We start from the raw sequence: 13,176 nt of genomic DNA on the forward strand, positions 1-13,176 counted from the left end.
TTAGACATTTTCAACTCTGTTTATTAACAAGGCTCATATTGTTATAATTGAATGCACTAGTGTTACCAGATAAAATCTTAGTCTTAAAACCTTAGGGTGGCTGCATATTTATTCCGTCAGCTGTACAAACTAACCATTTAAAAAATTAACTGCTTGTTCAATCAGCATTGTCTTCATCTCTTGGCTGTGCCTATAACAAGCAAAGGCAAACTATGGACGCAGCAGAGCCAACAATCACTCGATGACAAAGTGCTAGTGTGACAATGCTTTAACTAAACCAAGACATACTATCCTAAGGGTCATTCTAAAAAGAGAACAATCCCGCTGTTCATCTTAAACACACGTTAAAGCAGCTCTTCATATTGCTAAAATTTAACTAAAGATAAAGTTAGCTTGATCGTACGGACATCCCTGCACAACAGGCTATCAACAAAAAGGATTCAACATGAAGAAAATATTTCCAATTTCAAGTCTTGACTTACGTAGCTTTTATTACAATATGTACTATAAGCAGTCTATATTAAAAGAGTATTAATTTCATAATCATCTATATTGCTTGCTGAACTCCCTTTTTCAAATCAAAGGAGTGAGCAGTCCATTTTCTGGCTTCCTATTCACATTCTTATTACAAGAACTTCTACTAGAAATAAATGACATTTGAAATATTGCCCATAAACCAAATAATGACAAAAAATTCTTTGTCCCCATCATTTATTAACCAATACATAAAGGTGGCATAGCTCAGTGTTAGAGCACTTTTGTAATTACAAGGCCCTGGTTTGTCAATCCTCTCACTAGACTCAACTTCATTTGCCCCCCCCCCCCCCATTTCTAAAAAAAAAAAAAAAAAAAAGCCGTACTGGTAGCGGATTTATCTTTTACTTATCAAAAGACAGTAATACATCATCTAATGAGCTTACAGCCTGCCTAGTATGCCATACCTCAATTCAAATAGTACTAGCAAAAGTGGTTGTAAAGAAAGATTAGATGAAAATATTTTCCTAAATATACTCTTAGTACCATAACTTTAATGTACTATACTTAAACTTTTCAACTACTACTCACTGATTAGCCTAATTATGATAATGATGTTTATGGTGTTTTTTTTTTTTTTTTTTTTTTTAGCTGCCACCTCAACTACCTATTTGTTTATATAAAATGTGCTTGTGTGTGTATAGTGTGGTAGCTACAAAGGTAAATACAATATACAAGTATAAATATGTCTATAAACATTTATATACACTGACAACTAAAGATAATAAAATTTTAACTAAGTAGAATCAGTATCTCAGCTCGCCCTGAGATGTGGATTCTCCCTCCCTCCCTCTTATTTTTTATTTTTATTTATTTTTTTTTGTTACTCATTTTTCTAAAACAAGTGTGTTGCTTAAGTACACACATGATTACGGAAAAAAAAAAGTACCCACAGTCTGGGATATTGAAGTGCCATTACAGAACATATTGATTTTAAACCTGTGATGCAGGGAGGTCGATCCCAAGATAAAGAGATAAATTGTATGGAAATCCAAAACCATGCAACCACAAAAGGTGAAAAGGTTTGATTCTTTTTGGAAACTTCATAACATGTATGTATTTGTGTGTGTGTGTATGTTTGTATACTATTGATGAGGAAGTGCACATAATTATAGATTACAGAAGAGGTAAATACATATATACAAACAAAAGTACAATCATACACAAGAGTGCACATGTTAGTGTAAAAACCTTTTCCCCTGACCTATGATAAATACAGAAGTAACTTCTACCACTCATGTAAGTTTTCTGAATAATAAAAATAAATAAAATACAAAAAAATATTTAAAAAAAGCTTGATTATTTGTTCTATGCTCAAGAACGAAGTGAATTGGTTAAAAAGTTAGATATAACCACATTACCACAAGCGGTGAAGTATGCAGCATTTGTCTCCAAAATGTGAATGGTGCGGAAAGAGGAATAAAGGGGAAGGAGACAGTTGTACAAAAATGAGATTTTTGCATCAAACTGACATTGACTACTAAGATTTCATGCACTAATTTTTACAAACAAAATAAAGCCAATGGAGAAATTTATAAACAAATCACATTAAATTTGAACATTTAGATCTGAAAAATGTTACCAAACCTAAGACCTTAGTCCCATATATCATTCTGAACTCAGGCAAAATGAAAATACTTACCTTTGGAGCATATTACCAAGACTCGATTAAGTCTGTTCCCTGACTAGTTGTATGTATCTATACTTTTTTTTTCACCTGATACTTATTCTTCACATGACCTATGATGTGCTCTTGAAAATGGATTTTCAGGTAAAACTTACCTATTCCCACTCGGAACAACGACCCTAAAAAATTGGTGCGCCAACGTACGACCAAAAGACTAGAACTTGCCTTGGTCAGGACGGTTCATTATGATATGCATAGTGAGGCAGGCTTTATCATGGGCAGTACAAATGGGCCGCTTAGGGCATTCAACCACGAACCCTTCGCTAGGGGAAACAAACGGGGGAAGAAAGCAAAAAGACAGGATGAGTATATTTGGTTTCCAAATGAGTTGCTATACACTTATTATTCAGTCATAATAAAGAATAAATGCTTTGTATTCCCCTCTCGAAACTAAGGCCCATGAGTAATTCCCTGTAAAAGTAAGTTTCTGAAAGAGATCCCTGAAAGAAAACCCTGAAAAAGAGCTCTGAAAGAGAACTCTGAAAGAGAACTCTGGAAAAGGACAACAACACAGTTTGACAATCTGTCCAACATCAAAATCTTTTGAATGGCTATACCAAGGCTTATGCTACAAGGCTTCCTTGTCTAAAATAAAAAGGACAATTTTGTCTACAGGGGCGTCATCACCATGTAACTTTGATCTTATTGAACTGTAAATTTTGTGAAAAACAAAATAAAAGAATATGCAAATAGCCCTCACATTCAATGTAATGAGCTCATCATTAAAGCCAAAATGAGAAGAGTGCCTAAGCCCCAATCAGAGCCTTGAAAATTTGAACACCTTAACTCTTAAAGTGACTGATAAATACTACAACGAGAGGCACCAAAGTCGGTATGAGCTGGGATGCATCTGCTTCCAATAAGGTGCTGTTTGCTGGGGTGGCGGCGGCTGCCCACTGCATCTAACCTGTCCTGACCTGCGTATAAGCCTGCAAGAGATGCGCCGAAGACGGGCCTTCCTCACTTCATCTGAACCAACCTGACCCTTCCCTTCTTTATCCAAGCCCTCTGCTTTTTCCGCCCTCACCTTGTGTCACTTATCCTTATTTTCAACTGCATTTGCATTGGTCTTTCTGACATGGATTCTTTGCTTTAGTCAGAGTATATACATTAATGACAACCTTCATGTTTTTGAAAAAGCACAGGCTCTTAATAGTGCAGGTAAAAATGTTTTGATAAGTGACTCACAGGAATGTGATTTTTTCTTTCATCCACCTTTAGCTGAAATATTAATTTTACAATCTGTATGGAACACACCTCTCTGAATATCATATAATGTAATCTACATACAATAAAAAACATGTACTTGAAGTTGTCCTTTTACTGAATCAAGTTTCTAATCCTGTATGTTATTCAAAGAGGCTTTTTCAACATCAAGATTGTAATTCACTTACCTTAAACAAGGTCACATTAAAAATATTGAGACCTCATAGCTCAAGAAATTCATTAGCACTACTTTAAATGAACTAAGGACTGCCATCAATTTTGGGGGACAGTATTCCATCTGGCAGTCACAGATATCAACAAAAATATTATAATACATGTAAAAATATCCAAAGTTTGTCTACTAAAAATGTTGGAGGAACATTTATCTTCAATCCACTTTTCATGGTCAAACTGAATAAAAATAAGAAAATAAAAATATAAAAACAACCACACAGGTATCATTCTTCAAGTCATAGTATTATTTCAAAGGCAAAGTGGCTGTCATGAGCCTTCAGTAACAACTAGCACAAAGGCCATAGATATAAATAAAAAACTAGCACACCCTTCCCATAATTAACCAAATTGTATCAGTCTATCCTACAAACTTAAAAACTAAAAAGGAGGAAAGAGAGGGAGAGAGATTGTAAATCAAAATTCAGAAAAGGCAGTTTGACTGTAAGTTAAGACCAGCAAGAGAAATTGTGGAGAGTTGGAACAAAAGCAGACACTACACGCATTAACCCAAAACCTGTGTGCTTGTTGGACACCCAGGCTACCACGGCTGCTCTCCAACCCGCTGGGCCGCAAGTCAAACACAGCAGCTACAGACATACCTGGTCTTCATTAAGGTAATTAGGCAGACCACCAATAAAGATCTTATGGGGTGAATCGGGGACCACTGTTGACACCACACCTGCAATAACTGAAAGAAAAACAAACTTCACTTACCTTCTATTCTTAAACTTTGGACAATCATAATTATGGCATGACCATATTTCACTTTTTTTTTCATATTCGGTTACCTGTCAGTATTTCATATTCCAAATTCCTAAGATCTAAAGACAGAAAAGAATGATGGAATACACACAGACATATTTTTGGAATTGCCTCATCTAGACTGCGTTACCAAACTCTCCAAGTATCCCTAGTGTTTGCACATTTAACAACAAAAAAGTATGAAACAGCCATACTTAAACAAATATGTTTAATATCTTGCATAACCAGGAATACCAAATTGTTAAAGCAGTCTTCAAAAGCAATCCCTCAATATGCTGCATGTGCTCCATGAGCTTCATACCTGGGATCTGTGTCGTACCTGGCATGGTGAGGGTCGGATGCTCTGACATGCCTGGCATTGGCTGATAATCATGAGGTCGTCTTATTTTTAAACTCTGACCCTTAAAATTAATGCCATCAAAAGCAATCGCTTGGGTAGTTTCATCAATTGATCGAAACTCCAAGAATGCAAAGTTCTTATCCAGATTAACCTGTAAAAAGAAATATTCCACAATAAATTTAATATCAGAAAATTAATTTGAAAAATGTCTGTCAACACCAAAGCATCATGAGAAATCATTAAATTGGCAAATGGCTGCTCACCTGGCAGGCTAAGACTGGGTTCCCTGCAGCCTGGGCAAGACCAGCTAGGTGCATCTGCTGGTTGAAGAATTCCATCATTTCCTCTTCAGTTACGCCAAAAGGAATGTTGCCTACATACAGACGTCGAGCCTGTCTAGTGATGGTTGAGCCCACTACAGGCACAGGCACTGTCTGAGGTACACTAGCAACTTCTGGCAATGCAGGCACAGGAACTGGCACTGTCCCTGCACTGGGTGGTGCAATCAAGGGTACGGTCACATTGGAAGGGATCTGGCCAGCAGCTGTTAAGAAATACTTGTCAGTTAACCAAAATGAGAATTTATAACTGCCTATGTATCAATTATCAATGACATGTAATTATACCTAAATCTAGACTTTTGAATATCAATTTAACCCATTAACGCCAGTATATTTTGAAGCCGAAAATAAAAGATTCCGGGTGAGTAAAAAATCAGCAGCCCGCTGCTGCGTAAGAGCGCGAGCCCCGATACAGCATCACACTGGCGTGACACCCGGCAATATTTATTTTTTCAGGCATCTCATATGTGGGACACCCGTCATGAGTGGGTTAAAGAAAATAACTGAAAACTGAAAAGATTACAAACCTTGCATAGCCTTGTACTGAATTGGTGTGATGTGTTCAAAGCCTGGTGGTGGTTTGTCCCAGTACAGCGAAGGCTTCTTGCGGCGAGACTTGCGGCGGTCTCTGGAACGTGAGCGGGACCTTGATCGACCCCTGGACCTGGATCTTGACCTACAAAAAAAAAAATTAATGCTACTGAACTTGTGGGCAAAACTACAAACACTTATACTGATTATCATATATAAAGGAAGTTTTAAAAATGAATAAAACTATAATCTCAAATAATAAAAACATACTTGCGCTTGCGACGTTCCCTTGATCTGGATCTGCTACGCTTTTTACGGTCTCTATCCTTGTCCCGGTCTCGATCTTTGTCCTTGTCACTCCTATCTTTATCTTTCTCTCCTCGCTCCTTCTTCTCCTCCCGCTCTGCAAAGAAACAAAAAAATAAATCCAATAGAAATAAGCAAACAACATATAATATGTATTCATGTTTCAAACATGATACTCAAAATGGTCATCTTTGTGATATGTTGAGTGACCACTTCAAAGGCTAATGACACTAAAAGCAGTACCAGAATTATCTGGTATCTCTGCCACTAGCACACTGGTTGACAACCTTGTGTCTCTGGGCAACCATATCCAGTCCATCACTTCAGATAATTTGACCTGCAGTCATCTTGTCATAATCAAGCTCATTGCCTAATATTAAGAGACTTGAGTGAAACAACATCAAATATCTTTAAACTAATGCTGTATACATTCTTGAGAACATTCACTTAGATGAAACATATTGCTTATTGTGCAAGGATTTCCTACTACTATTATTTATTGCACAGAGACACGAGTGTGACTTGTCACCAACTCAAATACAAGATCTTTGGCTCATATGGGAGGCACTGCTACCAAACGCAGCACTACCATCAACACAAGAATAGCAATTTAAAGGCTTTATATATCAAGATTAATTTTGCATTATCCTGATAACAGGGGAGGGTATGAAGTATATCAGGGATATTATGGGGTTAAACAGGCTGAAATAGATTGAACATAGAAAAATAAAAAAAAGTAAAATCAGCACAAAAAACGCTTAATAAATCTCTACAAATGTGCCTGCAATCTTTAAAACTTTACAAACTGATGCGCACTTGTGTTTTTTTAAATATTCACACACACAAAAAAGGAATTCACACCATCCAAAGCCAAAGTGGTAATCATAAAATACATCCTAACCAGAAAACCAACCTGAATCTTTACCATATAAATGAAGCCGCTACTATCGGAAAAAACAAACCCCGTCCAATGAGCCAGTGGTGCAGGAATGGGAATGATATGATGCTATCTGTTTTTCGGTCTACAACAGCCATGGCATGTACGTAAATGTCATCCATCGGCTATGGGTTAATGTCTATTTCTTCTGCAACGTCACTATTTTGTTTTAGAAATGACTTAGAATTGACACAACCTTGAAAATGAAACATTTCTCATTGATGTTCTGTTGTGGAAGGTCCATATGAGCTGTCAAATATTGCTGTGGTGAGAACGTGCATGTGCAGATTAGTGTAAAGAAATGCACAAGTAAACCTTAAAACACGGTAAAATAACATTAATAACAAACACTAAAAGCATAAACACAGTACAACAGACAATGACAATTAGCAAAATATAATTCTGACAAGCGCATAATATGATGTGAATTATTGGGCACAACGCAGTAATGAATTATGCAGTCAGTGTAGTATCTACCCTCGGCATGTAAACATGATGAGCGACATATGCTGCATTCAGAACTCTTCATCCAACTAATTGGACAAGTTGGACAAGATGTTTTGACCATTTGAAAACCTTGTGATTGTTACGGAGAGCAACGCATCATACAAAGTCCCAAAACTAGTGTATCACACGAACCCAAAACACCCTTCTATTTATTCCAAAAACAGGATGGTAAGCCCCCCTGTACCCCCCATCTATTAGCACTTGATGCCAACCAATAGAAAACAGACAAAAACTGTGGGTCAATATGGATAACAGGCTAGTGGATTACTTTTGAAACCATTTTGATATTTATCTGCATGAAATCCAATGATTTCAATGATTCTTGGTGTTGTTTCTTGTGCAAATGATTCGTTGGGGGAGATCTGAGAACTATTTTCATCAACAATCTTGATTTGTTAGTCCCAATAGCAGGGGAGGGCAAGAATATTATAGGGCAAACCAGGCTTTAAGGGACCATCCCTGAGAATGCCTGCCTTGTTCATTTCATCATAAAAAAAATATATATATATATCAGTTGGGAGACAACTCATGGATTGTTTTTGCATAATATTCAGTATGTAATTGTGCTTCGTCTCATGTATCATCTTAACCTGGTCCCCAAAATACAGAAAAAAAAAATATTTTTTTTTTCTCAGGACATCAGAGGGGTCACATCCACCTCCAATTTTCAAAAAAAAAAAAAAAACTTGCATTAGATTTATCCAATGCTAAGGCTGTGTAGATTTCAGATTTTTTCTTTTTCTTTTCTTTTTTCTTTTTTTTTTGAGGGGGGGGGGGGGTGACTGGTTGACAGAGACCACTTTTTAGTCCCTTTTATCAGTTTTATGTAATTATGTATATTTCTTATAATTTCCAAAATTCAAAAGTAATAAATCTACATGGCTTTAGCATTCTGATACTCTAGCAAAAGCTAGACTTAAAGATTTAGTTTCAATTCCATTTGTTACAATGGATATTCTTTGCTGTGACATGCTGTGTTTTATTTTGCCTTCTAAAGCTCCTCCTGTGTGCAAGGAATGGCTGGGGTTACAATTCACTAGCCACAAATGGGATTGAACACAGGTCTGCAAGATTGCACGACCAGCACGTTCACCAATGCACTACACATCACACGGGGACAAGTTGTCCATCTCCGCAGCCAGGCAAGCATGTAGAGGACATTACAAAAGAATTTGAAAGTAAACAATGACAGTTGCAGGCAACCACAAGAAATTGATAGGTAATTTTATGCCCCTTTATTGATGTTTTCAATGGGTATTTATCGGTCTGTCAGTTGCAGGTATGTTAACTGCATTAAGGGGGCCGTCGCACCCGAGAACGAACTTCATTTATTATGATCGTATTTTCTCGATTTTTTATTGTTATATATACATATACTACGATTTACACCACCGAGTTTCATACCATTTGGATAATAAACAATGAAAAACAAACCGTCACTTTAATAGCAAATTTATTCAGCTTTCAAATGATCCAAACCCCATTAAAATCGCCCGAGTAGTTATGGAGAAACAACAAAGAATGTCGACAAAGGTGTTGTTTTGAGATATTGGGCTTTGAAGTTGAGGATACTTATCCCCATATTATTATTATCATCATTACTATTTTCTTTAGAATTCTGATCTCTGCATCAATCTTGATGCATTCTATGGTATCCACATGGTATTCTAAGTGTAGCTGGTACCTGTTTCCCCCTTTTGCAAGGTACCAATGGCAAGAACTGCACGTGATTCTAGAAGTACCCTGTGGCATCACAGGCTTCGCAGTGCCTCCTGAGGCATTTCATACGAATAAACAACTACTGCAGCTGTGATTGAGATGTATTTATGATCATATGTTTATTAGTTAAAGGAATAACAACTATCATTAGTAGTGTCCTCTAAGTGTGTGATGAGAGCGAATCACACAGTATATATCGGCGCGACTGTGGGATGGTGCCGGGTCCAAGGTCACGCCGCGGCAGCACAGCCTCTCGCTCTCGCTCTCGCTCTCGCTCTCTCTCGTGGATGTCAGCTGATTCAGAAGATTTGCCAGCTAACTACGAGAGACTACTAAATAAATCGAAAAAAATCCAGAAAAACTAATTTGTCGAGTATATTAGCTCGGACACGACAAAGTAAATATCGGAGCCAGAGGTGGGGGGGGTCAGAGATTTAGTCATTACTCCTTTATTTTTATATATTTAGCAGAAATATTATGTCACGGGATTGCCAAAGCCAACTAGATTACAGGATTTTTTCAATTTTTCGAGTATTTTCACAAATATTCGTCGAAAATTAATTCGCTGGCCCCCTTAAAGGAGTTGCAAAACCTGTAGACCGATTCATCATGATATCACGAGGTAAGGTTGTTATAATGACGAAACACACTCGGTGAAAACAAACCCATCTCACAGAAACCTCTCAGAGTAATTTAAAGTTATATTACTACTGTGTGCAAAAATGTTGTATGAATATTTTGATACATTAAAAAGCAGAGAGAAAACGTGTAATGAAGTGAAGCTAGTGTAGCTAGAAGTGTTCTTATCATCTACCTGCTGAAATTTGGATCGACAAACCTTCTAAGTGGCCTAACATTGAATTCCTTTGGTTGTTCGAAGGGTAGAGGTTACAGACACAGATGCACGTAGATAGAGGGAACTGAACACCGCCATCTTATAGAGCAGGAAAAATAGAAGGGGGATAGCATATAGTTTAAGATGTGCTAGCCTTATAGTCACCGGTAAATGTCAAAAATATAACGCGCGGCTGCCTTACAAATTCGAAGTCGATGAGCTTGTTTACCTTGCGAGGAAAAACACAACACTGACGCACGAACGCATTTTTGCATTCATGAACTAGTCTATGTATCATTACGTGCTTATCATGACAATATTTGGCTAATTATCTGTGTCTGGTGGTATGTATTTATGCCTTTAAAGTCTTTTAGTAATGTTATTATACTTCATTTGCATATTTATATATTTATCTATACCCTCATATAGAATCCTGCGCATCGAGTGTTTCACACTTTCTTGACAGCTTATCATACCGCTCATTTCGAGATTGAAAGCCGGTGAGAAAAGTTGCGTTTCCAGTGTTGTGTTGATTCTGGGTTCTTTTTAAGACTTTTACAATGGCATTGAAGAATAATTAGACTTTAGTAACCATCCCAGTTTTATATCTGAGCCCTTCAAGAGATCCAAATGACGAAAAAGGTGATTAAAATTGAAGCAATCCCAACAGTACAAAGAAACAAAAGTTTCACATTTCCAGGTATAAAGGTATTTGGTTTATTATTTTACAGTGTAAATGCAGCTCTGTTTTGCCATACATACCGTGGTGGAGAGAATGTGTCCTGGGGGGTGTTGGGGGCTTGCCCCCCATCAACCATCCCCTTGGGCAGTGCCCGAAGGGCACGCCTAGTCATGGCAATCTATATTGATGTATTGGGTTTGCTTATTGGTCAATACGTTTTTGGGGGTTGGAACGTGTGAATTCCCGTAGAATTTTGCCAAAAGGTGGGTTGGGTTCCCGAAGAGTTGTTGATATCTGGCGCATCAGCCCGTAAAATTTCAAAGATGGCGGTAGAGTTTCATTGGCTGATTTTAAGCTTTTTTTTTGTGCTAGTTTTACACATTTTTGATTGTTATTCTTCTAATTTAAGCTTGTTTTACCCCCATAGTTTCCCTGATATACTTCATGCCCTCCCCTGCTAACGGGACTATCAAATCAAGACCGTCGATGGAGAAATGGTACTCGATCTCCTGAAGGATTCATTCACAGAAGAAACAAAGCTGAAAATCAATGAAATCATTGGATTTCCTGCAGAAAAACATCAATTTTTTTCAACTTAAGTCTCTGGGAGGGTGCGTCGCTCTCTAACAATTACTGTTCCAACCACAATATGATGAAAACAAGAAGCTTAATCTTTCATATATTCCCAGATTACGAGAAGAAACTTGAAAAATGGAAGCGATGGGTTCAGGCCACGAAAACGCATAAACATGGAGCACTTGGGCACTCTGTGGAAAATATTACATTTGCTCAGGACATTTTATTGAAGTTGAGAGTTTAATATATCAATATATCCCTTTTTCTATTTCTAATGTAAACATTTTGACCAGGCGCCAAAGTACTTCTATTTGTGTGTACGCATTTCAGGGCCTGGACCAATTGCTTCGGGTTTCTTCTCGCGATCTGGGAATTAATGAAAGTTCTTTCTTTCCCATTATATTGTGGTTCAAACAACCAATGGCTACACAACTCCTCAGCATTATCATGCAAAAAAAATTTAAACTCTTGGATACACAGCAAATCTGTAAGTACACACACCCCAGATTGGAAATTTTGCTGGTTGGTATCTCAGCCACAGTTCTGGCTGCACCATTTGGACAAATTTTTTCTCCCAGCCGCCCCATTAAGTAATTGGGGGCTTAAACGCGCAACCGCAAACTGGGAATTCCTTGAGTTCAAGGCAATGGCTGGCTGATGGACCAAGAAAACCGGCAACTCTTACTCAGCTGTGCATTTTTGTATTAATCTGTACGTGTAGCTGTGCAGTTTCTGCTTCTAAACAACAACTCCACCGCGCACTTTGCAAAGCTTCCAATCTGGCACACAGCAAGTTTTTGAACGAACAAGGGTTTGTTTTCACCAAATGCTCGTTGCTAGGTGCAGTTGGTATACTTTACCAAATCAGTCTAGATAGCATATAAAATAAAGATAATGGTATGATGAAAGTGAATGTTTACTTTCAGCCTAGTTGCATTTTGGGCAAAGAAAGTATTGAAAGTATTGGAGCTTCTGAACGTGGCCTTGTCGTCCTGCTGGTCCTGACATGTCTAGACGAGCAAGACAAGGAGTGCCGGGCGCATTAGCTAGAAATGGACTATTTTGTCTGTTCTGTTTTGGAAGCATTTGCACACATATTGCCATAAAACTGTCTTGATTGGTATTGTTCTATCATTTCGTATGAATTTTGTTACCAAATTCTGTCACTACCTCGTACATATTGCTTAATTACCCCTTCAAATAGCATTACCATGAAAAGACTCAGATTTTTATAAAAGGCCAAGTTGGCATTCTAAAAATAGAAGCAAGAGGAGACTTGCTTGAAGAAAAAATAAACACAGGCCTATATATTATTTCTCCTGAGCGTTACATTCTTATGTAGTCCTATGGCTCAGAAATTTAGTAAAAATACCAGAAAAAATATATAATCGATGTTTCGCTTTATTTTTTTTAGACAAAAGGCTCCAAATATGACTTTCCCAGGAAACTCTCCCTCAAAGATCTTCCAGCTGTTTCCCTTTCCCCTCATCCAGACGGTGAAGAAAAGGCGGCTTCAGAGAGGAGAGCTTCCAGGGCGAAAACCCAAGGCCGAAATTCCCATAAGGACAGAATGCCCTTCGTCCCTTCAAACGCTTTAATAGGACTCCGCCTCTAGTTCCTCACCTTTCTCGGGCTTCTTCTCCTCCCTGTCCTCTCCCATCGCTCCGGCGTCCTCCTGCGCCTCAGAAATTCACTCTCCCCGCCGCCAAATCCGAGGGAAAACGGGCGAAAATCGGCAAAAATCAGGCAGAAAATCGTAGTCACATCCACACCGGTACTTCGTCGATATCCAACATGGCCGCCGATGAAGCATGTTGGACGCTCAGCTCCCAACGCCGCTGATTGGTCAGTCGGAAACCTCGGGAGACGCTGATTGGCTGGTCGGTAGCTTAAGCTGTCGCTAATTGGTCGCCTGGTATAGGTACACGGGCGTTGATTGGTCTAAAGAATTGGCTATGCGAAATCTCATTGGCTTGTTG

The 13,176-nt window shown here is 38.2% G+C and overlaps 1 protein-coding gene across 4 annotated transcripts in view; it reads right to left on the bottom strand.

The window, feature by feature from the left end:
* U2af50 (U2 small nuclear riboprotein auxiliary factor 50) overlaps positions 1 to 13,016 on the bottom strand; it is a 33,591-nt gene extending 20,575 nt beyond the window's left edge. For 2 of the 4 annotated variants that reach the window (XM_070135923.1, XM_070135922.1), the window contains exons 1-6: positions 12,821 to 13,016; positions 5,906 to 6,038; positions 5,632 to 5,780; positions 5,027 to 5,307; positions 4,743 to 4,914; positions 4,261 to 4,349 (exon numbers count right to left, since the gene is read on the bottom strand). In XM_070135923.1, the coding sequence (XP_069992024.1) occupies positions 4,261 to 4,349; positions 4,743 to 4,914; positions 5,027 to 5,307; positions 5,632 to 5,780; positions 5,906 to 6,038; positions 12,821 to 12,857 (861 nt within the window). In that variant the 5' untranslated portion in view covers positions 12,858 to 13,016. Of the gene's footprint in view, positions 1 to 4,260; positions 4,350 to 4,724; positions 4,915 to 5,026; positions 5,308 to 5,631; positions 5,781 to 5,905; positions 6,039 to 12,820 lie in introns of all 4 variants that reach the window. The other 2 variants (XM_070135921.1, XM_070135920.1) reach the window with 1 other exon arrangement.
* Between the last annotated feature and the right edge of the window lie 160 nt (positions 13,017 to 13,176).

Source organism: Penaeus vannamei, chromosome 21 (assembly GCF_042767895.1).
Source record: "Penaeus vannamei isolate JL-2024 chromosome 21, ASM4276789v1, whole genome shotgun sequence".
NCBI lineage: Eukaryota > Metazoa > Arthropoda > Malacostraca > Decapoda > Penaeidae > Penaeus > Penaeus vannamei.